At 41.7% G+C, this 27,774-nt stretch overlaps 2 protein-coding genes across 2 annotated transcripts; one reads left to right on the forward strand and one right to left on the reverse strand.

Moving 5' to 3' along the window:
* Nucleotides 1-184: 184 nt before the first annotated feature.
* On the reverse strand, nt 185-26,933 carry LIMS2 (LIM zinc finger domain containing 2). Its single transcript, XM_008491029.2, has 10 exons — nt 26,773-26,933; nt 17,283-17,442; nt 16,472-16,538; nt 16,056-16,176; nt 7,515-7,664; nt 7,138-7,288; nt 6,026-6,118; nt 5,091-5,139; nt 4,839-4,914; nt 185-4,047 (listed from the first exon to the last, which is right to left on the reverse strand). Exons 1-10 carry the CDS (start codon nt 26,781-26,783, stop codon nt 3,900-3,902), a joined length of 1,026 nt encoding a protein of 341 aa, XP_008489251.2. The 5' UTR covers nt 26,784-26,933; the 3' UTR covers nt 185-3,899.
* Nucleotides 9,688-14,057, forward strand: GPR17 (G protein-coupled receptor 17). Its single transcript, XM_008491028.2, has 2 exons — nt 9,688-9,794; nt 12,898-14,057. Exon 2 carries the CDS (start codon nt 12,932-12,934, stop codon nt 13,958-13,960), a length of 1,029 nt encoding a protein of 342 aa, XP_008489250.1. The 5' UTR covers nt 9,688-9,794; nt 12,898-12,931; the 3' UTR covers nt 13,961-14,057.
* Nucleotides 26,934-27,774: the final 841 nt, after the last annotated feature.

Raw genomic sequence — 27,774 nt, forward strand, 5'->3', positions numbered from 1 at the left:
TCCATGTCCAAGTGGAGGAAAGTGACGAGTGAAGTCCCTCAAGGATCGGTGTTGGGACTGGTCCTGTTTAATGTCTTTGTTGGTGGCATGGACAGTGGCATTGAGAGTTTGCTGATGACCCCAAGCTGTGTGGTGCAGCTGACATGCTGGGGGGGAAGGGACCTTGACAGGCTGGAGAGGTGTGTGAAGGTGTAAACATTTTGTGTAGTTAACTTTATTTCAGGAACATAAAAGAGTACAGTATTACAACATTTTAATCCAAAATCCCGTTTTGGTTAGACAGCACAAGCAATGTGTGATAAAAGGAGAGCTCCACATGGTGCAGAATCCACACTGCTCATCAAGGCCTGAACCAAGGCAAATAGCTGCTGATTCTGAGTCTAGACCATCCTCAGTGCTTACTAGTGCTTTACAGACTAGTACAACCACATTTAGTACATGTTTGCCTGCAATCTATTCCTTCATCAACCAACCACTTTTTAAAAAAAACATCAGTCACATCACCTAATACAAAACACAGAGGATCTCAAATCTCTCTCAACAGGAGGCTGAACATTTCCCTGCATTGCACCAGCTGCTGCAAAAATGTAGACCAGGATGCAAACCTCAAGAGCAGATTAGTTTGCCATAAAGAAAGACTGTAAGTGATTAACATACCCTTTGAATACAAACAAGATTCACATACTATGGTTTCTAAATGCAAAACCATTTTCAAGTGTATTCAGTGAATGTTAGTGATTTTAATTTAGTATATATAAGTATGAATGTAAACTAAAAATGTATAGAATGAGACAACAGCGTTTACTAAGTGTAGACTTCTGAGCCAAGTTCTGCCTTGATAAAATTCTATGCTGTCCAGTGGTGTGATACCTCAGATTAATTTGGCCAGGATGTCTGTTTACAGCAATGTAAAAAAGCATGCATGTTATTTCTGACCAAGACCTTGCCTTTATAAAACAAATAAACAAACAAACAAACAAACAAAAAAACAACTAAAAAACCCTCCACAGAACAACCTGTCAGCCTATCAATACATTAAAGGGAATTCTTAAGTTGGCAGTTCTTAAAAAGCAGACTCAAAAAGGTAGAGGAAGATTAATTTATGCAAAATATTTATAGTTGTCTCTCCTACTCATTCTATTCCACTGTCCCACAAAAACCATGCCAGTAAATACTCACTGCTGTAACTCTGCATATTGCAAACTATGGGCACCAGGAGTATAAGAAAAATAGTTCTGAAAAATGAAAAAATTAAGAGATACCAGAAGAACATCAGTCTCTGATAATACAGGAATCAGGGATTACTGATGATTTTTTTCTGCCCACTAATTTTAGGAAATGCCGTGAACATAAGGCCAGAATCCAAATCTTAAAAGAACTGAACACCTTACCAAAGAGAATTCTGTCCTTTGAACAGTGCAGCCTGCTAGGTCTACCAGACTTGGAACATGAAGCCAAGTGAGAGCACACACTAAATCTCCACTTGCACAAGTACAAAAGTAATTCCATTCACTTCTCCATACATGCATTTTCCATTGCTGCACTTGAGAGTGGCTATAGAAAGAATATTACCTACTGCCTGCTAGTTACACAGCCTCTCCATATTGACCTGGAGCTGTGTGGCTGCATCTTCCCAGACACAGGTGCTTTGATTTAGTATTAGCAAGAGGCCAAGAGTATAGGAACAGACCTGAACGCTCTGCGCTGAGAAGAAGCCACATAACATACCAAACTGCACCCACATCAGTGGTGCTTGTGGTTCATGCTGTGAAAAAAAAAGTCAATGAATAAGCATACAAGATTGTTCTTTGCAGTGGCCACATGTTCTCCTAAAGCAGTGACAGAAGTAGGTACTACCACAGTAATCTACAGTGCATCTCTCTTAGAAGAGGATGGAAGAGTTCTGTTGAAGGTAAAGCCTGAGCCTTCAGCAGTGTTGCAGCACACAACAGCTGAACATTTATGGTAACTTAGAGCAGCAAAAAGCAAAACAGTTGAAGGAAATTGAGTGAGCAAAGCCAGTGAGAACCTAAGAGATGGTCTTGAGGGGGCTCTCACCTGCACACCATTAGTTGGGATGTCCCAGCACTGCTGTGACACCGGGTGTGCAGCTCTCATGGGTAACAGTGAGTGCATTAACAGCCATCAAGGCTTCAGAGCTACACTGAGCAAGGCCTACTGCCAGCCAGCACAATTTTCAGGTAGATTTTTGCCCCAGCCCAGCTGCTGCTCACACATCCAAGAAGTGGGAAGGCTTTAACTTCTTGCTAGGTAGTTCAACCGGGGCTGCAGGGTGGTGCCCAGGCCCAACTGCTGTATTCATTTGATCTACTAAACTATACACGTTTTTTTTTAATTAGGCAAGGGACAGAAGTCGTCCAGTACCTTCCATCCTGCCACCTCTCAAAAGGGCAGACAAGGTCTCCAGCTATTCATGGAAAGGGATTTTCAGGCTGCCTGCTTCAGCAGATGACATCATGGGGGATGTTCTGAGACCCCAGAGGTCTCAGAAGCTCACTGTAATTATACAAGACACAAGTGGACTCAGGAACAGCACTGCTGATAGCTCACCCATAAAGAAATATTGGGAATGTTCAAAGCCAGTACATTTCTCAGCACCTTGGGTTGTACTAACAGTTACAGCAGGACCAGTGAAATTTCACCACTGACAGGCAAAACTACAGAGCAGAACTATATGCTTAAGATGCACAGATTTATACCTGAGGTCCTGTCTTTAGGTCTACTCAGTTTTTAAGAAGAAAGGTGATGAGAAGCTGAAAATTTTAAGAAAAATACTTCCTGGGTTGTTGGTTTTTTTCTGCATAAAACCATATTTGCTACAAACTGTAAATCTTAGAAACTTTTTCATGTATTTAGGCTTTCTGGAGCATGACCTACAAGTGAATACTCATCATGCATACAAAGTGAGGACTGGACTTGAAAAAGAATCACTTAAACTGGTACCATTTTATCAACTGGATTTCATCTTGCAAATGCATAACCAAGGCTCCAGCCACTCTGCCTCAAGAAAGCTATGCCAGTGGATAGGACATGATTTGTGCTGACACCCAGAACCCTACTACCCGTGTAGTAGTAGAGAACAAACTGAGAAAATAGTGTCAGTTTCTAACAAACCCTTTTATTTCCTGTAGCCACCTCCTTTTTAAGGAGAGCCCAACTATTCTGAAGAATCTGACATTGCCTTGGCAATTGAAATCTCCTTACTACTGACCAAGGAAGCAGCAAAGCAAACTTCATCTTTCTTAACATTAGTTCTGAACCCAACAAGCAGGCAGTGCAAATTCTGTAACAACTGGCTCTTGGGCTTTCCCAGTAAACTTGGCAAACCAGAAGGATTGTACAGCATCCATATATGCTCAGTAGGAATCTGGAGAAAGACCAGAACATTCTGGATGTAGAAAAGAGTGTCAGCTTTCAGAATATTTGCCAGCATATTAAAAAAAAAAAAAAAAAGGTCTTCACCCAGGGTAAGAAATTTTTATACTTTAACTGAAAAAGAGCAAATCATGCATTTCTTCCAGCCCTACACTCAACCACTGTTCTCAATTTCCTTAAATTATAGAGGAATGGAGAAAGAGCTACAATTCAACTGAGGAAGGAAAGACTGTGCAAAATTCTACAAAGGCAGAATAAGTTGTTAGCAGATTAATAACCAGCTTGTGAACCTCCCAAGCAGTAATCATGTTCTTCTTTCTGCCAGTGTTAACAGACAATTGCTTGAGAAAAGGGATAGTCAAGATGCAAGCAACATTACCAGAAGCAGGGAAAGGTATTACTGATCTTTGGTTTCATTTGTTAGTAATTGCCTCTGTAATCGACAGCTGCTGTGAGCAGCAGCTCATGACTGTAAGAGTGCATTCGTTGACTGCCAGACCCGTTTAAGCAGAGTTTAAATCCAGAGCTTTGGGATGTGCCTTCTTGGATGCCAGCTCTGACAACTTCTTCAGGCGTTTCTTAAGCTCCAGAGGGAATTTCTCGTAGCACTTCTTGCATACAGGCTTCATGTCAAACTCCACAAACTTATTCCTTTAACAGAAAGAAGAGTAGACTATCAAAATGGTATTTGCAAAATACATGCTTCACTAAATCAGGTCTTTGTGCATCTAAACGCTGCTGTTTGTGTTCTTCTGCACGTGTAAAACAACTTCCTTCCTCATCTGGTCATGTAAGTACATAGATTGGGTTCTGACTGGGGAACTAGGTTCTTCAGTATTGCTATTTAAATAAAGAGAAGATTTTGCTATGTATTTGTATGTAACCATCTATAATAATGACGTTACTGTAGAATGGCAGTGCCACTTCAAAGGTCTTCCTCAGGATGAATTCTAGTTCCTTCCTATAAGAGGCCAGTGGGGGGCAACCTAGCACAGAAGGACAAGAGACTGAACCTGAGAAAGGAAAATGTAGGACTGCTTTGCTTTCTGTGCCTCGCCTACATTTTAAGGTAACTAGCATAATATTTTCTTTCAAAGTAATCTACACAATGTCACATGCTGTCACTAAGGGAAGCATCCAGACTAAGGAGGTGTGGAGGCTGCATGTACTTCAGGACAGGCAGTTATTGTAGTTTAGAGGCTTTCCTCTGTACTGCTCTTACCCAGCTTTCTTTGAGTACAGATTCATAAAGGACAACAAATGAGAGTATGCTGAATCCCAGCTGACTCTTGGTGCTGAATCCAGTAGAACTGTAAGCACATGCTCCACAGAGAAAAGGTATGCTGCCCCTCGGAGAGGCACTGGCTGATGGTTCTCCCGAGCCAAAAACCTGCCTTGAGGGCAAATCCCTCATATGGTCCAAAATCTAAACAGTGACTTACTTCAGTGTAAGCTTGATGTTGCAGGTGGAGCAGGAGAAACAATTCACACACCATGCCTTGTTAAGGGCTGATACCACTGCAAAAGCAAAAGCACGAAATAAGAGGAAACTGAGGGATTTGTATCCAAATTCAAATGAGGCCAGATGTGAAAAGAAACATTGGTGCCTTGCAAGTGTCGGGCTGCAACAGCTGCACTAAAAAAATGGAGCAAGGACAGCAACCCAGAACAAGAAGAGAGGAAATCTTTCTTACCATCTCCCTCGATCACATGGCTGCAGTTGTAGCAGACATCTCCAAAGAGCTGCACAGCAAAAGAAACAACAGGAACTCATGTTACTGACTACTCCTGCTCCCCAAATTACACAGCTGGCATGAACACTAGACCTTAAGATTAAAACAATTCCCAGACTTAAGATTAAAACAATTCCCAGACTTTGCAGTAGCCCCAAATATACCAATTTAGATCTTCTGAATAACTTCTCATACACTTGCCAAATGGTCCATGTTCCCTTGGATCTCATACCACTAAATACTACAAAACCTTTTTTGTTGATGCCTCACACTCTACCACTGTTATGTGACCTTGAAGTCCTGCACATTTTTCTGGAGAAAAGAGAATTGGTAGAGTATGATGCTTACTGTAGACAAACATCTCCTGATGCTAGATATAACATCACAATAAAACCTAGATCTACTTTCAAAACAGCAACATTTCTCTTACCAGAGAAACAGACTAATGTATCTGGCAGAAAAAAAACCCAAGCTCAGAGCTGTTCAGAAAAGTCATACAGAAAAATAGGTTTTGATTGGCTTTTGAAACATACTTTTCTTATGCTTTAGACAGCACAACCTTTATAGAACCAAGCAATTATCAAAGAAGTCCACACAAATAATTTTGGAGTAGAATTACAGGAATTTTAATGACAACCCATGGTCTGCTTTTTTTTTTTTCTCTCAGTAGCACAAAGAAAAATCACTATCCCCATGATATTTCTATTCTCTTCTCAGCATCACTTTTCACACCTACCAAGAAAATTATTTTGTTGTTAAATCTCACTAATTTCTTAATATTGCATTGCCTCTACAAATTCAGATTATGCAAAATCTGCACAGCTTTGCATACATAAAATGCAAAAAGAAATTTGCCAGTAAGAGCAAGTACCTACAGTATAGATGGCAGAATCTACCTGGTTATAGTGAGTTTCACAATAAGCCAGTCCTTTTTTCTCATAGTGCCTGTGCCCCAAGAATGGCTTCTCACATTTGGCACAAACAAAATGCTGTAAAATAAAAGAAAGTATTCATTTGAAGGGAAAGTAACTTTTCCATCACCAGGGAAAATCTTGCATGGCTACAAATCATGGCTCAATATGAGATACTTAATCACAGAGTTCCAGAGTGGTTTGGGTGGGAAGGGTTCTTAAAGACCATATAGTTCTCAGCCCCCTGCATTCGCAGGGACACCTCCCTCCAGACCAGGTTGCTCCAAGCCCCATCCAACCTGCCCTTGAACTTCCAGAGACGGGGCAGCCACAGCTTCTCTGGGCAACCTGTGCAAGGGTCTCACCACCCTCACAGGAAATTATTTCTTCCTAATATCTAACCTAAATTTATATCTTTATGAAAGTAACAGAAAATATTTTAGCCTGCCAAAAATAAATATTAGTCTGCTATGGTAATTAAGAATCGTATTAAAGATAAGTAGAATTGGGTAGAGAATTAGAAACCTGCTGAAAGGGTAATCATCTTGTGTTTATGCTGGCAGACTTGAGGACTATTATCTTGCTCGTCTCAGAGAAGAGAAACAGGAACATAAGACATTGCTGGTATGAATGCACTCCAAATAAGCAGCATCAGCTCTCTCAGTTCAAGCCCAAGGAGACTTAAATCACTGAAAACATAAATCACTAAAAACTTCAGAGCACGCTCAGATGACTCAGATGAAAGTTATAAAAACAATGAGATGAAAAGGCTTAAAAAGCTAGAATTGCACTGGCTCTGTCTGCATTACAACAGTGATGAACTGTTAGCCAGAGTTAGAGAGGATTTATGTAAGTACATCACAGTAAATATGTAAATTCATTAGTAAGTAAAAGCTGTTCAGTGAACCACATTGTGCAAGAGTCTTTAAAATGCAACCCCAGCATTTTAGAATTCAGGTGGTAGTGCTGTGAAAGCACAGATGGCTTGGGCAACCCTGATGAACTTCCTGCAGCCATTCATACACATAAGGTAGAGACAATCTGAAACATGAAGCCAACATTTTTTCTCTGAAGTTCCAGAGTCAGCACAGCCTTACCTCCACGTGCCACTGCTTTCCCAAAGCATTGACCACTCGCCCCTCGATGGGCCTGCGGCACGCTCCACAGATGGGGATCCCCATCTTGTCATGGCAGGGCAGGCAATAGAGCTCTCCCTTCAGCTCCCGGGCCTCAGCAGTCAGCTCCTTCCTAAAAACATAAGCACGTCCCTGGAGTAAAAATGCCAAGTGAAGCTCTTGTTTTGGAAGAAGTTTTGGAAGACTGAATTGGAAAGTTAACATAGTTTCTCCTCACTATTTCTGTTTGTTCCACAATGTGATAGCAGAAATGTTTAGGCCTTGGGATGGACTGCAGTGGTGACTGTACTGTTTGCCTCTCTCCTTGTTTTGTCAGAGTTTAGAATATGAGAACATACCCACAGTGGGTGCAGTTGAAGTGATCCGGATGGTAGGAATCATTCCTAAACATCAGAGGCTGCTCATCGATTATCAAGTGGCACTTCTGACAGATGTACTTGCCCAGTCCCTTGGCTTTTTCACGGTTATGGCATGGCCTGCACAGATGCCTGGTTGAACAAAGTAAAGAAAACAAAACCCTCAGAAATTCTTTCTCCCGAAGAGACCTACAGTCCATACTGTAGGATGTACTTAACGTAACAGAAGAAGTGTCTTTCCAGGTCACTCGAATATAATAGATCACTAAATATAATTTAGTTCATTTTACTGTCTTTCACACCAGCTGCACAGAAAAGAGCATGTTGCTAGCTAGAGCAGTCACAGAGTTGTATTTCCTTAGAATACTCTTTCAGGTGTTCACAGATTCATATCCTAGCAGGGATATCATCCCGTCATTCTTCTAGGTATCCTTTCCAGTTTTTCTAGATCCTTTCTAAGAAATGGACAAGGAAAGGTAGGAACACATCCTCCCTTTATGACTAACTATGAGAACCAGCCATATTAGAGGCATAACAGCACTGGAAGGGCATTGAGAAGAGAGAATAATAAATATTCAACCAAAGCACATTGCTGGAATGCCTTTACCATGGCTGGATTCCTCAGTCTTCACTAGCTAGAACAAAAGACCATTGAATACCAGGTCTAAAAATTCCTTTTAGTCCTAAGGTACAGAAAATAAAGAACTGAGCAATTTTTCAATTTTATGTGGTTAAATGCAACCATGTTGCTATCACATGCTCTAGATCATATTACAAGTACAGTCCTGCACAGGTAGATATGCCAAACTGCTAGTAGAAAAGGCTTTAGGATAAAAACTTCTGTAAAGGCTGATGGAATCAACCCATTTTACCCCTGTATTTAGAACTGTTTCTCAGAGAACTCAGTTTCTCTGAGGAGAAACTGTTCGGTTTACTTGACTGTTAGCTAACACTCCAGCCACAATGCTTTGGGGTGGGAAGAATTTATGATAAAAATGCAAATGACAGAGGAATGAACTCTGTTGGTTTCTTTGTCACAGAACAGAAAAGCCTGGTTAATTCCTTTCACTATATCACTCTGTGAAATATTTGTTGAGATTTACAGGTCATTCTCAAAAGACATCAGACAAAAGGACGAGCTCAAATGGAAAGGGTAGATTTATGACTGAAGTAGAGGGTTCTTTGAAGGACCCCTTCCAAAATTCTGTTGTGATGAATCAGTTATCCCCATTTTATAGATCTAAGGGTACGAATACAACACAGATGCTGTTCTGAGACCTCAAACATTTATGACCCTCAGCTGGCAGGCGCCTGTCTAAGCGCTAAGTATCATTATTATTCTCTCCAAATCTGAGTCCTCCTGTCAGCAAGTGTCTCTCTGCAGGGCTGGAACTACTGTCTGCCCAGACGGAGTCCAGAAAAAGCAGACAGCACCCCATTATAAGGAAACATGCAGCTGTGCTCATCTCAGCATAAAGGCATCAATTTTATTCAGCACCATCAAATGCAGAGTAATTATACAGGGCAGGACATAGGGACCCTGAAGCAAGTGTCCTGAAAGAGACCCCTCTCATTCATCTGAATAAGATGCCTTCAGCCTTCTGCACTGATAAACCATTATCAAGCCCTCCCCTCTCACAAACCCTCTCTGCTGTCCCATAGACCCTCCTCTATTGCAAGCAAGGGAAGCTCTAGACAGGCTAAGCTGTTACCATAGCAGCCGCCCCACTCCCTCTCCTCCTCCCAGCTCCCACCATTACGGAATGATCCCATTCTGAAATGTCCTGTTGTGTCTATTAATACCAGACTTCCCTCAAACAATGCTTCTCTCCACCCTCCTTAAAAAATACGGGCACTCCAAGAAGCCTGTGTTCAGGGCTAAGAGTTCAGTAGCAGCCTTCAGTAAGCACCACGAACACTGGAATATTCATACAGTATATTCCTATCTGTACCAGCAGCAGCAGCCCTGGTGCCAGCAGCTCAGCTGGGATTAAGACTGCTCCTTAGTGCTGGGGTGTCCTCTCCCCAGCTCTGTTGTGTGACTAAGCTGATAACGTTCTATCAGAGCTAGGAGGACCCTATATAGAGGGGCTCCCCGCTCCACCCGCAGCAGCTCTGCAACTGTGTGCTCTTTTTGGATCATCTATAGTTGCTTCCTGTGTTTCTGCTTCTGTTTGGTTTGCTGTCATCAGAAGGAAGGAATTCTTGAGATTTTCCCCAAAGGGACCCCACACACCAGCCATAGGACTGCACTATAAAGAGGTAAGAGACAAACTTCGGTTAGCAGGATAATTAATGAAGGAGCTTTCCTAACGGCAGTTTTAGCTGATGTTGGTGAGGTGGAAAGACATGCAGGCAGAGACTGATGCACAGAAATGGATCTAAGAACAGGCAGCATTTTTTGAACTGTACTCTTTACATCCCTCCTCCAAAACAGAAAAGTTTTCAAACTTTTGTACCTTACGTACATCCGTTTGTGCCAGCTGCATGGTGTGTCTTGGGCTGTCTGACACTGCTTGGATGCTCACAGGTATTTCAGCTGAAGGGTGGAAGGCTCAGCAGGGAGTGTTTTGCAGAACAATATTTTCAGTTGGAAGTGGACTACTTCTCCTAAAGGGTACTTCCAGCGAAGGATAAGAGACACTCCCATTTGGCAAGACACTACAACCACATTCGTAAAACCCCAGCATGATCCCAGACCAGAAACTGCTCTAGCTGAGAGCAAACCCAGGAATTTCTGATGTCCACTACAAACCCTAACACAGAGTTAAAATGTGTGGGGCAGTAAAAACAGGAGGCATTGTAACAAAAGTCCCAAAGTAGCCAGGTAACTAACTTAAGATGTGCTAAATATTTATTCTACTTATTGTTTCATTAATGCTAGATAGAGCAGCTGCTCTAATCAGGCTGTGTCTATCTTGACAGCCTTGTTAATTGCTATTATGCTTGTTTCTGAGCTGAAGAAAAACAGGGCATAAAATACAGTCAGTGTGCATGCATTTCAAGTGAGCAATGACATCCCCACTACAGCTCACCCCTGGGAAGCCTGGGACAACAGCTCATTCCAGAAGAGTGCTCTGTTTAGCAATACGTAAATCACTGAATATTCCCACAAGAGAGGAACCCAGGTGGAAATTATTGGACAATGAGCCAAACTCCTAAAAGAGTTTTCTACCTGTGGAATCAAAGCCTATTGTACCACACAGCCTAGCATAAACTACACATTCTACACTTTTTGGGAAGGTTTCTAGTTAGCTCTGAGCATTCACACAGACTAGTACAGTGAGCTTCCTAGGACTTTGCTTTCTTTTTGATTTGTTATGCTTACAAAAAAACACTAAAGCACTAACAAAAAAGTCTAAAACCGAAACACATTTACTTTAAATTGACAGGATAGAGCCCAGGCAAATTAGAAGTGGAATGGTAATGAACAGCAAAGGGTTTCTCCACTCCCTACTCTCTACTGAACACTGTCCAAGAACTGTTTCTTCTGTAAATTTGTAGCATTTTATTGAAAATATGTCAATTCTGAAAATAAGCTCAACTACTAATTCGAGTGACATCAGCATTTTTCCTAGCTATCCAAGTGCTATGACACAAGTTTTGCAGAACTGTAAAAGAAACTTCATTAAAATTCCCTTAAAATTTAAAACCTAAGCAAAACTATCAAGAGGCCCACTTCCCTTTTCTGTGATTTCTGACCAGGCAATGAAAAACACCTCCTTTCACCTTGCTCTACAGAACAAACAACAGCAGGTCTCCTATGAAGGCACTAATTTGAAAATACTAAATTTATTCTAATTTTGTCATTAGTTCTAAGCTTCTCCTTTCCTGCTACTGACACACTGGGCTTTTAGATAGCTCTGCCATTCTACTTTCTACTCCACCCCACAGTATTCTGCAGTGAAAGTGTGCCCAGATAGGAATCAATGACAGACTCAACGCTGCCATCAGCAAGGACAAAACTCTTGACTTCTACTTCTTGGCTATTCCAAGTCTGGCACTGACACTGCTGAATCTGGATCCTTAAGGCCCTCCTTAGGAAATCAGCTCAGATAGAATCAGTTCAACCTATCAAGATGCTATACCCTTAGTATTTAGCCTGTAAACAGGGAGAAAGTCTACTTACTGCTTGGCTTCCTGAGCTGATTTAATTCATCATGAGCCATCCCTGGCCATTCCATGGGACAACCCTCACTTCTGCCCCTCCAGCCACTCCAAGCCAGTAAATGCTTTCTCAGCAATGTCACAACCACAGATCGGGCAATGCCCAGCCACCAGAGCACCCGACCACAGACACGTTCCTGTACATACACATCATCTCATTACAGTTTTTGCAGATCAAAAGCATATTTAAATAAAGTGCCAGCCACCAAAAAGGCTACACAGCTGAAACATCAAGTGATAGGTCCCACTGTAAATTAACAGTCTGTTTAAAGACATGCTCTCATCATATTTCCCCTTTGGTACACAACAGAAAAATACATATTTAAACAGACTCCATTCAGGAAGGAAAAATATTTGAGAAAAATAATGCTAGGGAGAAAAATTGCAGGGTCTTCTGCAAACCCAGGAGATTCACATGTAAAACTGCAAGAGGGAATTTTCTTTTTGTACCTGAAAGCAAGATTTCATGTATATTTTTATAGGTAAAAAAGAGTTACACATTCTTCCTTACACATTCACTTTCAGTAATTCAAAGACAATAGCTTGTTGCCATCCCCAGCACTATACAGAAGCATGCAGCTGGCAGCAGGCAGTGAGTACACACCCACTCAAACTTTTTTGTGCCGTAAATGTACAAGGTATTTGGACAATCCCCTCTGTGGCCATATGAGGAAATTTCAGTTTCTAAATTTCATTGTCTCCTTTCTGTTGGCTTTTGTCTCTTCAACTGTGAACTAAACAGAAGTAGTCCTGCATAGTCACCATTTTCTGTCCACCTGAAACTGATGGCAGCCAAAGACAGGATGGTAACTACCTTTGTTTACATTTTCCAGTATACTGCTCTGTTCTTAGTCCCATTTCAGTTTCTTCATTAGCTGACAATATATTTAGACATTTTTTAGACATTCTCTGTTATTATAACACTTCTCTGTTATTCAGCTAATCTCCACTGAGAGACTGGAGACAAGTTCATAATCAGCTAGCTACCTCTTTAGATGGATTTCCTTCAACATGAATTTTAATAAAACTCAGACTGTACTGCTGTATAGATTACCAATATTAGCAAACAGGAAACATCACTGATTTCAATGTGTGGGTTTTTTGGATTTGCTTTTGTTTTGTTTTTTCTTCAAAAACCAGGCTTTTTTTTTTTCTTTTTTTTTTTTTTTTTTTTAATATACTGTCTCAATTCTTTCAGGTTTCAAGGTTTTTTCCTTCAAAACTGGTGAAAAATGAATGGCCCAGCATATACCTCAAGCTTCAGTTGCTCAAATCAATCAAATTTCTCTTTGGAAACATCAGAGCAATGTGGCAAAGAGACACACCTTGAAAACATCCTTTTTGCCACTTTCTACTTTCTGGACTTCATCCTGGCTTTTGTTGGCAATGCCCTGGCTCTCTGGCTCTTTATCCGGGACCAAAAGTCAGGCACACCTGCCAACATCTTCCTGATGCACCTTGCTGTGGCTGACCTGTCTTTTGTATTAGTACTTCCCACCCGGCTTGTGTACCATTTTTCTGGTAATCACTGGCCATTTGGAGAGATCCCATGCAGACTCACAGGCTTCCTTTTTTACCTCAACATGTATGCCAGTATTTACTTCCTCATGTGTATCAGTGTGGACCGTTTCCTGGCCATCGTGCACCCAGTGAAATCCATCAAGCTCCGCAGGTCCCTGTATGCCCACCTGGCATGTGCCTTTCTGTGGGTTATTGTTGGGGTTGCAATGGCACCACTGCTGCTCAGTGTGCAGACAGTGGAGATGGCAAACACAACTGTCTGTCTGCAGCTCTACAGAGAAAAGGCATCACGTCATGCCCTTGTGTCCTTGGCAGTGGCATTCACCTTCCCCTTTGTAACTACAGTGACTTGCTACTTACTAATTATCCATAGCCTCAAGAGTGGGAACAGAGTTGAGAAACACCTGAAGGAAAAGGCAATCAAAATGATCATCATGGTCCTGATGATCTTTCTGGTTTGCTTTGTACCTTATCATATCAATCGCTACATTTATATTCTCCATTACAATGGGACCAAAACTTCCTGTGAAACCCAGCGTGTTCTGGCCCTCGGTAACCGCATCACCTCCTGCCTCACCAGCCTGAATGGTGCCTTGGACCCAGTCATGTATTTCTTTGTAGCAGAAAAATTCCGTGAGGCTTTGTGCAATCTCTTTTGTGTTAAAAAGACTGTAATGTTGCATCAAGCATATGAGGGCAAGACAAATGAAAGCTCACTAAGTGCTAAATCTGAACTGTGAGCATGACTCTCAGCACTGCTTACAAGTAAGCATGCTCAGTTCCACCAAAAGCAGCCACGAGTGCAAAAACATAGTGAGATAGTCCACCCAGAGTCAAACTCATCCTGAAGAGGGAAGTTCTGTTGTTTTATGGGACTGCAATTAGCAAGAACCACTCTGACAATGGAGATCACACGTCCTGGTCTTACTGAAACTGCTAACAGAAGTACAGTTCTGCTGATTTCCAAGATGTGAAACTGAGGGCTGAACACTTAGCAATAAGGAAGGGAGGAAGTTGAAAAGATATTTAAAAAAAAAAACCAAACACTTAATTCCCAAAGCATTCAGTAATGACTCTTCCTCTGCACAATGCATACAGCCTCATGTGAAATTGCCTATTGTGTCAGCAGTAGACTGTGTCATTTCTGAGACTGACCTGCCTGATGAAAAAACAGCATGCTTGCACATCCTGATCAAGTCTCCCAGTTGAAAGTGCTTACACATAGCAGACAGAAAAATGGTACTAAATGGTGGTAAGAAAAAAACTACTAAAATGCTGCAACGCACCCAATCCAGACTAAAGATAAGATAGGAGTTCCAATTGTTTTACTTCTTCTCAGCATCCAGAGCTGAAGATGAGCACTAAACTTCACACTACCTTTCCTGTCTGCCCTCTGTCACTGTCTCAAAGCTGCAGACAGAGACTCAAAAACATTTACTGTATTGCCTATTTTCAACATAGTTCCATGCAAAACATCAGACACCCTAAAAACCCTAAAAATACAGAATGGAAAGGGCTGTTTGTGGAATAAGAGCACCCATCTTTACCAGATCATAAAAATAGTAACACAAATGACAGAACTGAAGTAAGCATATGAAGAAGCAAAGTCTCAAAGTCTACTTTGCTCAAAAGACATTCTTATATTTGAGGTGTTTTACATTTACTTTTGTGACCTGTCTGGCAAGACTATTCCTTCCCTACAGATAAAGCAGGAATTGTCTTAACTATCCTCTGTGTCCAGTGGAGTATGTCTGGAAATGACAGGCAGAGTAGGGAAGACCAAGCAGACTGAGAAGTAGGAAAAAGAACACAAGAGGTTTCACTAATACTTACTAGAAGATTGTTTTGATGCTATGGAGATAAATATTATAGGAAATCATGGGACAGGTGAATTATATTTTTTATTTACAGATGCATACACATGCATATTCTTTTTCTATGCTTTTGGGAATGACCTCTTTGGTCCACAAATTATGAAATCAAACATACTTTGTCTTTCTTGAAATGCATCAGTCCCAACTGCTTTCCCCAAACCCCCCAAGTGCTATCACCACAGCCCCTTCTAACAAGCTGAGGTGTCAAAAGAAAATCAGCTGTACCAAACTCCAAAAAATAAGGCACAAGAGTGGCATGCAGGATGGAAGAGAAGAGGCAGCTGAGAGGACTCCCTGCTGGACAGGGTACAAGTATATAACCTTCCCTCCCCTTCACCATTTAGTTAGGGAGAATATAAACTCTAGGAAACTCTTAGGTTTGCTCAAGGCATACAAAAACCTGAAATTAGCTATGAATTGTGCAATGCTGTCTACTAACTGCTGGATTGTTTTATTTGCTTCCCATTGTATGCTTTTGTAAAGGTTCCCTTTTATGTTTTTTACTTCTTACTTCTTAATTAAATGTATTAATCAACTTTTGGGAGTCATTTTTATACTTCTGCATATAAAATGAACGATTTCCTTAGACCAAGGGAATGACATGTTGAACACACTTTGCTGTAATCCTCTTGGCCTTTTGCTATATCTTTATTTCTTGCTCAGCAGCTTGCTTGATAAATAGCCTGCCCAGGATCACATAAACCCCTTTTTCTCACTTGCTAGTCAGCCTTTTGCTTGAAACCCCCACCTTTTCCAGAACCCATCCACTAGCTTTCTACGTATATCACTGGCTAAAGAACAGTAACACACACATTCCATTTCCCATCTCCTAACAGGTTGTTCTTTAAAGCTTCTTCTGTACCTTTTCCAGCTTTACCTCTCAGCATAACCCACTCTCAACATCTTGCCACTGTATCAGTATCACACCAATCAAACTTTCAGAGCTCCTGCTCTATTTTACCTGCCAGCATTCTTCACAAAGCCCAGGTCAGCAAGCGCTACGTCGCAGAGCTCACAGCGGAAGCATTCTGGGTGCCAGTTGTTGTTCATTGCCTTGATAACACGCCCAATAATGAACTCACCTGTCAAAGAAAAGCAACACTTTTGAGATGCATGTAGAAAACAGTCTTGTCAAAACCCTACATCATCTTTCCACTTTATTTCCACAAGAACTATTTCAGTCTTACTTTCACAAAACAACCCCATTATTGCCACAACCAGCACACCCCAAATCCCTCCTGGTATCGTGCTTTGTTCCCCCCCCCCGAGCTCCTGCTCCTTGAAATGACCTCAACAATCCCACCCAGGGCTGATGTCACTGCAGTGGTTAGGGCGGGTTTCTGCATCCCCACAGTGTTGCCATGCACCACATCTTACCACATTCTCCACAGCAAGGAGCAAACAGCATCTGAAAGTCATGTTCACAGTACTTCCGACCTTCAAACTGTGAACAAAACAGGAGAGGAGCCCACATGAACAGCATTTTCCATTGAAATGAGCAATTAGCCAATGTCAGTCAAGTTTTCCAGTTCTAGCCCCCTGCCCCACCTGTTTGTAAACTTCTAAGGATTTCTCAAAGAAATATCCAGACATGGTGAAGCTCTCAGCAGTTAAATCAACAGTGATTCTGTCAAAAGGCAGTAAAGTATGTGTCCAAAGCCCTCTTCCTATAGCTGGCTTGAACTTAATTTTGCTTCACATTTTTTTAATCATGCAATTCAGAACTACTCCTCCTACTCTACACTAATATCAAATTAACAATGCAGCACGTTGAAACAAATGTTATTCTAAGTATGTGCTCACACATGTGCTGTAAAAGTATTTCAGCCTCATTTTTTAATGGGTTCTCCAATTATGCTTCCCAATTTGAAACGTTTGGTACAAAATATCTAAAAACAAAGACAAAAATGCACTTTTGTCTAATGAAATACTAAGAAACATTTTCAATTTTCTTTTTGAAATACCCCTTACTCAAAGAGCAAGCACAGAGTTTTTGTTGTTACTTATGTATAAAAAGGGATATGAGAGAATTAAAAAAAAAAGGAAATTAAGTCAGAAAATTAGCAACAAAGACTTAGAGCTAAGAAGTTAAACATGCAAGCAATATGGAAGTTCATATTTCTCACAGAATTTTCATCTATTTCCTTGCATTTTCATGGAGCTATTTTTCTTACACACGAGACCTCACCTCATAAAAAAGTCCATCTGGGAACTGACGAAAACACTGAGCACAGACAAAGCAGTTTTCATGGTAGAGCTCCCCATTGCTGTTCACAATCCTCTCTGCAGGATCAAATCGAGCTTGGCAGCGTTCACATACTGCATTTGCGAGAGCATCAGACATATTACTGGAATAAAGACAAGAGGAAGAATATGAGCAATGTCAGCCAATCATGAACACAGAATTTCCACTGCTTTAAAATCCCTTTTACATGAAAAGACCAATGAGTTAATTCAGCACTGACAAAAGTTAGGAACAACATCCTTGCAATTCACATGTGGCCGAATGAGCTCATGTAGCAGATTTCTCCGTTGCACATTTTGGCTGCTTCACCAATCTTTTACTCCATTATATCATCCTGCTAACAGCTTATACCAAATATCCACAATTTTAAATAAACAGCTACTAATAAAGCTACTTTGAACTGAATTTCCATCATTAGTTTTATTCTACAGCCCGAGGTGCTACTTTCCACACCTCTTTATGGAGAAGAGCAATCCAGTAAGCCTGTGCCAGCAGCAGAAGGTTCTCTGCTTCAGATGGTCCGAAACATCCCTACAAAAACACTCCACGCTATGTATTCCAGGGATTTGTGCTTTCAGCTCAAGCAGAAGCAGCAGGCAGCAGTGCAGGCAGCAGTGCAGGCAGCAGTGCAGGCAGCAGCCCTATACTTCATCTGGGTCAGCTGAGGTGAGGTGTCCCCTCTGCAGTCTGTGCCAGTGCCCTGCTGTGACCTGGAGTGACTGCTCAGAACAAACACACTTCCTCCTGACACTGCAGTTCCACAGGTGCAAAGATTTAGGGAGCTGGTAACAATTCCAAGAATGGAGAACTGACTTAGCAAAAATTTGTTGCTGCAGTAGGGAAACAAGTTGCAACAGAATCACAGAGTCACAGAATCCCAGAAAGTTAGGGGTTGGAAGGGACTTTGAAGGATCCTGGAGTCCAACCCCCCTGCCAGAGCAGGGTCACCTACAGAAGGTCAGGTAGGCAGGTTCAACATCCATGTTGAACTCTATCAGCTCCAAGAAAGAAACTGGAGGCAAAAGGATGATTTCTGTCAGAAAACCCAGTGAAAAAAATTAGTGTTCTATAACTGATCTTGAAAGCTTTTTGGTTTTAGTGTCAAAGAGAGTTCCTCTTCATCACAATGCTAAACAAAGAATTACTGTAATACAGAGATGAAAAAAACAACATCTTTCAGATACTACAAAAAGAAAAGCAGACAACATTTCAAGATACAAGAGCCCAGGGCACTGTCCAGACCTCAGCAGGCAAGCTCTGTACCTATGCCAGGGAATCCTAGAAAGGGATTCCCTGCTTATTCTGGTCAACCAGCAGAAACTAGTGCATACAGAAGGTATCACAGTCTGATCACATTTACATTGTCATTCCTAGTATGGGTACACACACAGATGCCTAGGATAGTGAAAAGTCAAAAACCTAGAAATCTGTCACCATTTGTATATATTATAGATGCCAGTAGCTAGGACAAAAAGCAGAGCACTCTAGGCTTCTTCACATGCCCCTAGCATGACTGAGGATTTGTGGCTTTAAGTCCTTAATGCTGACAAAGACAGAAAACAAAAATAATATTTGCCAGGCCCATATCAGACTTCATGACTCATTTCACAGATAACAACTAATAAAAAAAATAAGCCTCAATAAGTCAATTCCTTCACACATTTCAGCAGAGAAGAGAATGCTATGTCAGTATGGTTGGCCTGCAGGGGAAGCCACAACCAGATAGACCTTTGAGAGCACCAGCAACAGTGAGAGTCTGCTGGTATCCACACAGAAACAAAGCCTACACCACTGGCACTTGGTAGTCCCTCTCACCACAATGTAATAACTTATTTCCAGTAAACCATGACCAATTGTTAAAGAGACACACACTGAACAGTGTTCATGCAGCCCAAGGAAACATCAACAACGTAAGGAAAAGGTACAGGTTTTCATGAGATTATACCTCTTACACAGGAAAAGCATCCTTTATTATCAAGCATGTACCACTTCACCTGCTGTGTCTTTTTGATTAATAACTTCTTACACACATTTAATCTTTCCTTCACTTCTACTATCTCAAAGGAACTAAAATGTAATGTTTGCATACAAGCACCAATATGACAGATCATTCCCAAATGTGTTCATCAATTATCAGCCAGAAGCAATGCTACTTTGTGATAACCCTCATTTGCCTGAAGGACACAAACTATCAAACCTATCTTCATTTTCTTTCTTTAAGTCTCTTACAGGGTACACTGGAACACAGTGAAAGAGATGAAAGAAAACTACATTTTACAATGTCTGGGGCATTTATCTCCTCATCCTTCCTATCTTCAATTCACATTCTGCTGTTTTGTGTTCCACTGTTGACTTTCCAATGCCAATTTCCTTTTCTTTCATAGGTCCTTTCTATGTTTCTCAGCCTTCCTGAGCAGCATCCTCTCCTCTCAATGGCATCACCATTTCTTTCACTACCTTCCTACTCCCTTTCTCCCTAAACTCTCATATATACATACACTTACAACTTTGAGTAGGAAAAAAAAATGGAACTTTAACAGGTAACTAATAGCTATAAGGTAAAAGAAAAACAGTGAGAAAAGTAGGGTGCTAGTGAGAGATCCACAGTTCAAACCAAGAAGCCAAACTAACTGTTCAATTGCAAGTAAGCATCAGGTCTATCTTCTGCTAAGAAAAGACTGAAACTCAGCTCCTGACTGCTAGAAAAAAATTTCTCCTGCATGCTCACTGATCTCCCCAGTGACACAGGCTACAGTTCCCATATTGCTGCTGTACCTCACAGGTCTCCTAAAACGCAAGATATTAGGCTTTGTCTAATTCCTGTTCATTTCTCTCCTGCACAGAATTAACTACAATCAGGACTGAGAAGTAAAATTTTAATCTGAGGCAGAGGAAAAGCAATGACCACATCAAGTATTAGCCTGGGCAGATTTAAGAAGCTTTAAGAAGCTTTTTGATGTGTTCTAAATAATGTCAAGAAGCAGCTACACTTGAAGCTCCGGTTTCTGCTTGACTGGAATTATATACAAAAACGAAAATCAACTGGCTTGCCAGTAGCATTTTGGGTGAGGAAATGGAACTGCTGAACCCTAAAAATCAAGGAACAGCAAAATATTATGTGTTTTGAAAAATTACTGCATTTCACCATTTCTTTATTCCCACAGTGTCTGGATACTGCATCATTAATAGCACTAGCAGTAATGGTGGTTCTGAACAATCCAGCATAGTCCTTCGAAACGGGAAAGGTTCTCCATTGTTGCTTTCCTGTTATTGTTCAGAAATGAAAGCTTCCTCATCAGGAAGGTCCTTTCCTTTATAATCTACGTGGAAATGCAAATAAACAGACTTCATCCCCCTCTGGTTGTGTTCAGAGAGCTCCCACTTCAAATCAGAAAGCCCCACCACCAAAACCAAACATCCATCAAATGCTGGAAAATGCTTTGACAATACCATTCCCCTGATCTCGGAGACAGACATACCCACGTATCCCCGCTGCTGTCTCTGTCCTGTTGCTCAGGAGTGACCCTGTGCCACTCAGCCGATCCTGCCGGCGTTGGTAGAGTTTGGAGGATCCCAGCCCCCGAAGCCTCAGGGCAGCCATGGCACTCAGTGCCACTGTGAAGGGGAAGGCAGAGAGACAGCTGGAGCCAACATCAGGACACTGACATTCAGTGCGTCACTTTCCTTTCGGGAGTTGCTTTTACATTCAGGAGAGCTAAAGGAGGATGCATAGACCCCTGCCTGAGCATTGTTTCTTACAACTTGTCTGCTATTCTGCTACAGTCTTAAAGATGAGACAACCTCTTTCCTGTATTACACCAGTAATTATCTAAGCCAGCACGCTGTGAGTCTGCCTCAGCCCTTCATTCTGTGTCAGGCTCCCATAGTGTATCTATGTAAATTTCATAAGTGTGATTTTAAAAAAAAAAAAACCCCAAGTCCTCAATCCACCTAATCCAAGACTTTCTGATCAAAGCAACAGAGAAATACAGAAGAGCAAAGCAGACTACTACATCTCTTGACCATGTACACTTCAGTTTCCTGCAGACCAGTACTGGCTCCTGGCATCTCTGGGGTGCCTCCTGCCAGCTGCTGCACCAGTGCTGGGGGACACTGCAAGCAACAGAGCTGTTCCTTCCATTTGGAAAAAGCATGTTCCAAGAAATAAAGCCATGAAGACTTTTGCTTTCCAGAAACACTCCAGACTACAGCAGTGGTATGCAGCAGAGAGGTGGGATGCAGGGTGATGGAACACACTTGGCATTCAAGCCTCCAGAGATTTCTGCTGGGAACTGAACAGGGCCTGCCGAGAGGAGTTCGCCCTTTCTGCCGCTCACCCTCCCCACCCAGCCCTGGGAGACAGGAGGATCACCCAGCACAACTGGCTTAGGCCAGTGCAGAGGTGTAGAAAGAGTAAAAATCAGAGGATACAGAACTCAGTTTTTAAGAGAAAAAGGAGTGTAGGATGGGAGCACCTGAGTTAGTGTCATTTGATCAGCATCACCATGAAAAACATCTCAAGAGTCAGGACCAACAAATTACTTTTAGTATATCATAGAAAAATGAGGATTTTTGTAGTAGTAGAGTGAAATATATTCCATGAACTATTGACTGGCAAGCTATAGAAGGAAAAAAATTAGAGAAGTATAAGTGATGACTTCATAATTACTTAATGACTATTAACCAGCAGAGATCCCTTTTATCCTTTAAAGAAAAAGAGACCTGCTATGACCCAGAAGAACAATCATAAACAAAGAGCATCATGCTTTCAAAAACAGAAACCCATAACCTCAAAATCTACCATTCACCCACTTCCATGGCGAGTTTCAGGCTCCTGACTTGTGACAACAATCTGCCACTATTATTTATTTCAGATTGTATGTGAGCTTTATCCATCTTTATTTTATTATGTAAATAGAGCAGAAGAAAAATACCTTCCATACTGGGTATTTTTGCTGACCTTTTACCCTTTAGAGCAATAAAACACTTTAAAAATGTAATATTAAATCACTTTTTTATTTTTAGCACAAAGTAAAACATCAAATAACCAGAACATTAATCTCCCTTAACCTTAAGCAATCTGGCTAAAAATCTTCTGCACTCTCTTAAACATCTAAGCTTTTGCCCTCCTGACTCATAGAGCATGATTTTATTGCTTTTCAAATAACCACTCATCCACAAGAAAGCATGACTCTCTTGTTCAAAAGGGAAAGTGAGGAGGCTGAAGGAAAAAACATCAAAACATTAACCATCCTGTCTTGCCATCCCTCAACACAAGCTTGCTGGCTCGCTCGCTTGCTCTTCTCTTGCTGCCTCGCACATAAAGAGTGAAAACATGTGGTTTTGGTTTTCTTTCCCTCTTAACAGATCACTTTTAGGAGACAGAGTTGATGCCAAAATCTTACAGCTCATAAATTTCTGGGCCAAAGCAGAGAAAGAAGGAGGAAGACTTCTCTCAGGCAGTAACAAGTAGTTAACCTCAGACAAACACCTCTGTGTCCCCAGAACGGACTCCTAGGGACCTGCCAGAAAGTTAAAATTTATCTAGAGAGCTTCAGAGAGCAGAGTGTATGGAAAGATAGTAAGGTTAAAAACACATTTTTCAGTGCAAAGAGTAGAAAAGGCTGCTCATAACTCAGAGAGATGAGACATCTCTTTAGTTTGATGCGCATACTTTGTAAGTCTGTGCCAAGAACCTTTCTTATTACCATCAACCTTTATACTCGCCTCCTCTTTCAAACCATTTTACTTGCAATTGCTTCATAAAATGGAGCACATGCACAGCAGTAGCTCTCTACCGAATTAAAAAGCATCTAGTCAAATGCTAACCTAATAAAAAATAATACACTCTTATTTCTTACCTCAACTGGATTAGGAAGAATCAATAAGCGTATCTGTACATGCAGCTGTTCTTCTTTTGTTGACTGCAGGAAGTACATAGGCGTATCCAGATCCCAATTAGACCAAATATAGTGATAACAAAATTTTCTTACAAAAATAATTATGTCCCAAAACATGCACTTAGGAAGTATTTTTTCTTGGGCTTTGCTTTACATAAATTTCTAAAGATATGGACATTTTTAACCATTATGTTTTCTAATCAACACCAAAGCAGTAAAGTCTTAGAAGAAATTCTTTCTGATTCTGGCTCATTTTCTGCTTTTGGCATTTGTTCACTGATCCTTCACTGATCCTTTCTTAGGAATAAGTCCATTACAAACAATAAAGAAATCACTGCAAAACACAGTAGCAAAGAAAAAAAAACAAACAACAAGAAGTCAAGCCGTCTGCCAAACTCCAATAATAACAATCCTTGAACAGGAAAATAAAATAAAATGGGAAGATGGATGCAGCACATCACATAAAAAGTATAGAAATTGTCTTCACTTTTTTATTGGTAAGGAAGTACCATAGTTGACTTCTAAAGGCACAAGAATAAAAAGTTTAAAATCTCACATAAATTTTATTTCTCAACACTGCAAAATAAAAAAAGGCTGCGTAGAAACATAATGGGTTTATATCTAAACACATTATGCCTTATACAGAGTTTATTTCCAAATGCAGTTAAAACCCATGCATCTTAATAAAGCTAAAAAACATATAGCTCTTTTAATTCCTTCTATCTTTGAATCTTAGTCGGAACAGATTTATCCAGAGTGATTTTTAATTTTTTTTAAGTTAACAGCACCCATTTAAACCACAGACTGTCCTTGAAATTAGGGACTGTAACAGCCACGTTAGCCAAGATGTAAAGTAATAAAATATCTCAGCCAAGATGTGGGAGTCACAATTACTATTTACAGACTCCAATTATTTACTTACCAGGTTTTGTTAACAAATCCCTCACATTGTAAAAATGTAACTCACATCCTGCATAATATTTTCACTTCAGTTACTACACAGTAACCTATTTTTGAATAATTTCTTCCACCAATACACAGAAGTGCACATCTTTCTTTGTTTTTTCTGGAAACACATTTTTCTCTAATGCTAAAAATCAGTAAATCAAATTACTGCAACCATTTAAATTCAGAAGACACCCTCTGCTGCTAAAAAAGGACAGGAGACTTAACAATTAAAATTGAGTTATTTTTCATCTATCTTAATTACTAACAATGCATCAATAAGCATAATACATAGGAGCACGTCCTTCTGTGTTTCTCTGTGACAAGAAAGGCAAAGTGAAAAAGAATCATGTGTCAGCACTGCACATTCTCCAGTTTTCCTTGGTTTAACACATTGGAACACAACAGAATTATTCCCTTCCCTGTGTCAACAGTTTCAAAATCAGAGGTACATTTATGTCATGTTTCTGGTACTGGAAGGTTCCCACAGGTCAATATTGTGGGGATGTTCCAGCTGTGAAATGGTTCATCTCCATCCAGAACCACAAACCCTCTGAATATCAGCAGCTGGAGAAGGCTTATGTCATGTTGACAGATTTTTAAGAACTCCCAAGTAGCAAACACAGAACAACATCTGGCCAGGGTGCCAGGGTGCAGCAGAGTGGCCCTGAGGTGGACCTCAGGAAAGATGCCCACCTTGATGAATTGTTGCTGATGCCCAAGGAGTCTGTGCCAGGCTGCAAAGAGCACTAACTACAGGACTTGTCAAATGGCACCAGCTGTGCAAGGTGCTGAGATGGGCAAAGTTTCAGGACACTGAAAAGCAAAGGTTTGGTTTTGCTGGGAAACCACTACTCTAGATGGATTATGCTGCTACTGAGGAAAAGTTAGTTGAAGTACAGACAGTTAATAAATGTGTCCTAGGAATGACAGCAGACAGAAATTTAGATTTCATAGCTGACAAACTTTCCAGAACAAAAATTTCTGAAGACATTAAATAACATTTGTATTCACTTTTCAAAAGCTAAACCCAAGGGATTTTAGTGACCCTCTGAAGAACATCTGAAGAAGAAGAGACAGAAACCCTGCACTACTCTGAAGAAAGGGACACTGCAGCCTACCACCCTGGAGCTCTCCACCAAGCCCCAGGCTTCATATCCAAGCTTCTCCCTGGATTCAGTATTGTACCTTCACAGGCAAGTTTCAGAGAAAGCAGAAAGAGAGAAAAGAGGGACTACTGTCCACAGTCATTTCCCACTGTCCTCTGCAGCCAAATCACTTCACCTAAGGTAAAGCTGTCATTCTAAACAGTACTAAATTACAGTTCTAGTAAAATAAAAACAGCTGGGTTCCTACAGACACAGTTCTTCACAGGTCCTCCCTGTCTTGTTCCCCCTTAGGAGCTGCAGGGGTATCCATTGCCTGTGAACATTTAAGACTCTTGAGTCTTCCTCTGGTTGTAAATAAATCCATGTAAACTTGTAAATACATACCTATTAAAATAGAAAAGACTAGTCTGAAGATGAGTAAAAAAACAGAAGTTTTTTGAACAAGTACAGACACCAATCAACATCAATTTTTCACCACAGAGAGCAAAAATAACACTCAATTCATAGATGAGGATATGACAATTATTCAGTATGTTCTCATACTTAACAACCCACTAAATGTGATCTACTGGAAACACAAACACAAAAGACTTTACACAAAAGAAAAATTAATACTTAAACTACTCAGGATCTGTTTCAGCATTCATAGTCATGAAGAGCAGTGCTTTAGGTTTACAATAATAGTAAGATTCAGGAGAATGAGTATCCAAAAAAAGCACACTACTAATTTTAATATTACTCGTTCTTGCGTTTCATCTTTAAGACATTTTACAAAGGCAAGCTTATCTCCACAAACGTCTGGGCTTTATTTTAAAGACGGGAGAAGAAAGAGTTTGGATAGACAAGACTTTGTTCAAACCCTCGGATGATGCCGGTAAATGCTTTCCCCACATCCTCTTTCACATCTGTCAACTAGCTTACAAAGTTCTCCAGTTTCAGCGTGGGAGAATAATCAAGCTCCAGATTTAAACAGCTCCTGGAACATGTAGCTCCAAGGCCAGTCCGACGCAGAGGAGACTGTTTGGGCAAAGGGGCTGCGAGTGAATCAGGCCGGAGGGCCCCGAGGCACCGCAGCAGCAGGCAAGCAGCACTCGAGCAACACCGCCGGGCTGCGGAGAGTCCGGCTGCGGGGCAGGCGCTGCTCCTTCTCCACTCTGCCTGCTCTTCCCGCCGCCCTCAGCCGTGTTCCCCGGCCGGGGTCAGGCACAGCGGAGAAACCTTTGCTCCGCCCTTCCACCAGGACAAGTTTCCCACTCGTGGAAACTTTCAGAATGACGGTTCCCAGGCGGAGCCGCCAGCGCTGCGGGAGCTGCCCTTCCCCGGCCGCACTGTCCCGCTCCGGCCGAACCTCACCGGAGAACAGCGCTCTCTCCCCCCATACTTCCCACCGGGCACACCACGGTTCTGCCCCGAGCCAAGGGGCTGCTCCAGCCCCGTCCCCACCTGCCGCCGACTCCCCGGCCCCTGCCCGGGCCTTACCTGCCCGTCATGGCGGCGTGGCCTCATCCGGCGCCTTGCTGCGGCGGGAGGAGCTGCGAGGCGCGGGAGGCTGCGAGGTGGGAAAGACGGCTCCGGCTCCGGCCCCAGCCAGCCCCGGCGGGCAGCAGAAACCCCGCCCCGGGCCCACTGAGCGTGGGCGGGAGCTACAGCCCCCCCCCCGGCCCCGCGCATACTTTTCCTATAAAGGCGAAGAAATACTGAGTAACGGAGCAGCGCAGCGGACCCGCCTCTCGTCAGGGGCACGGCCCCAGCCCCGAACTCTGCGGGAGCTGCCGGCAAGGCTCTGCCCTGAACCTGTGCGCGATTCTGTCTGCCACAAACCTCACTGAGTGCACACTTTTTCCCGTGAACAAAGCAGCCGAGATTTCCTGCCGGCCGCCACAAGCTCGTATACTCGTTCCACATAATCAAGGCGAGGGGAAAAAAAAAACCAACACAAAAACCGCGCGTGTTTAACCCTCGGGGCAGCAAGAAGACACGTCTGGAAGGCTGTCTTGGAGGAAGCAGTTGGAGGGCATCCATCCCCTGCTGCCATAAGGAAAAGGGATCACACACCCTCACGAGGACCCCTCCCAGTGTGATGTTTTCGATAAATCTAATCCCTTCTTGCCAACGACTGAACTTTGTCCTGAACACTTACAAGAGTTCTGTGTTCTCTGACAGGGTAATACGTAATTTCAAACTTTATTTATATCTCGTAGTATGTGTGTGACTCACCATCACTATGGATACGGTTGCAGGCAATGATGGAATTTGTTTTCTGTTTCCTGGTGTCCAAACACCTCCTTTGTCAGTCCTGCAGTAAACATTTAGAAACATACTGGTTAAATTAGCATTTGGCTTTGTGGGGTTTTTTTTGGTTTTTGTTGGGTTTTTTTTTTAATTACTTATTTAGCTAGGGCAAAGAACTAGGTTAGATGGTCTTATTTTGGTGTAACAGTTGGAGAAAGGGCAATAGGTAATCTTTTTAATAAATGGCCA

The sequence above is a fragment of the Calypte anna genome, chromosome 9 (assembly GCF_003957555.1).
Source record: "Calypte anna isolate BGI_N300 chromosome 9, bCalAnn1_v1.p, whole genome shotgun sequence".
In the NCBI taxonomy this organism is placed as follows: Eukaryota; Metazoa; Chordata; class Aves; order Apodiformes; family Trochilidae; genus Calypte; species Calypte anna.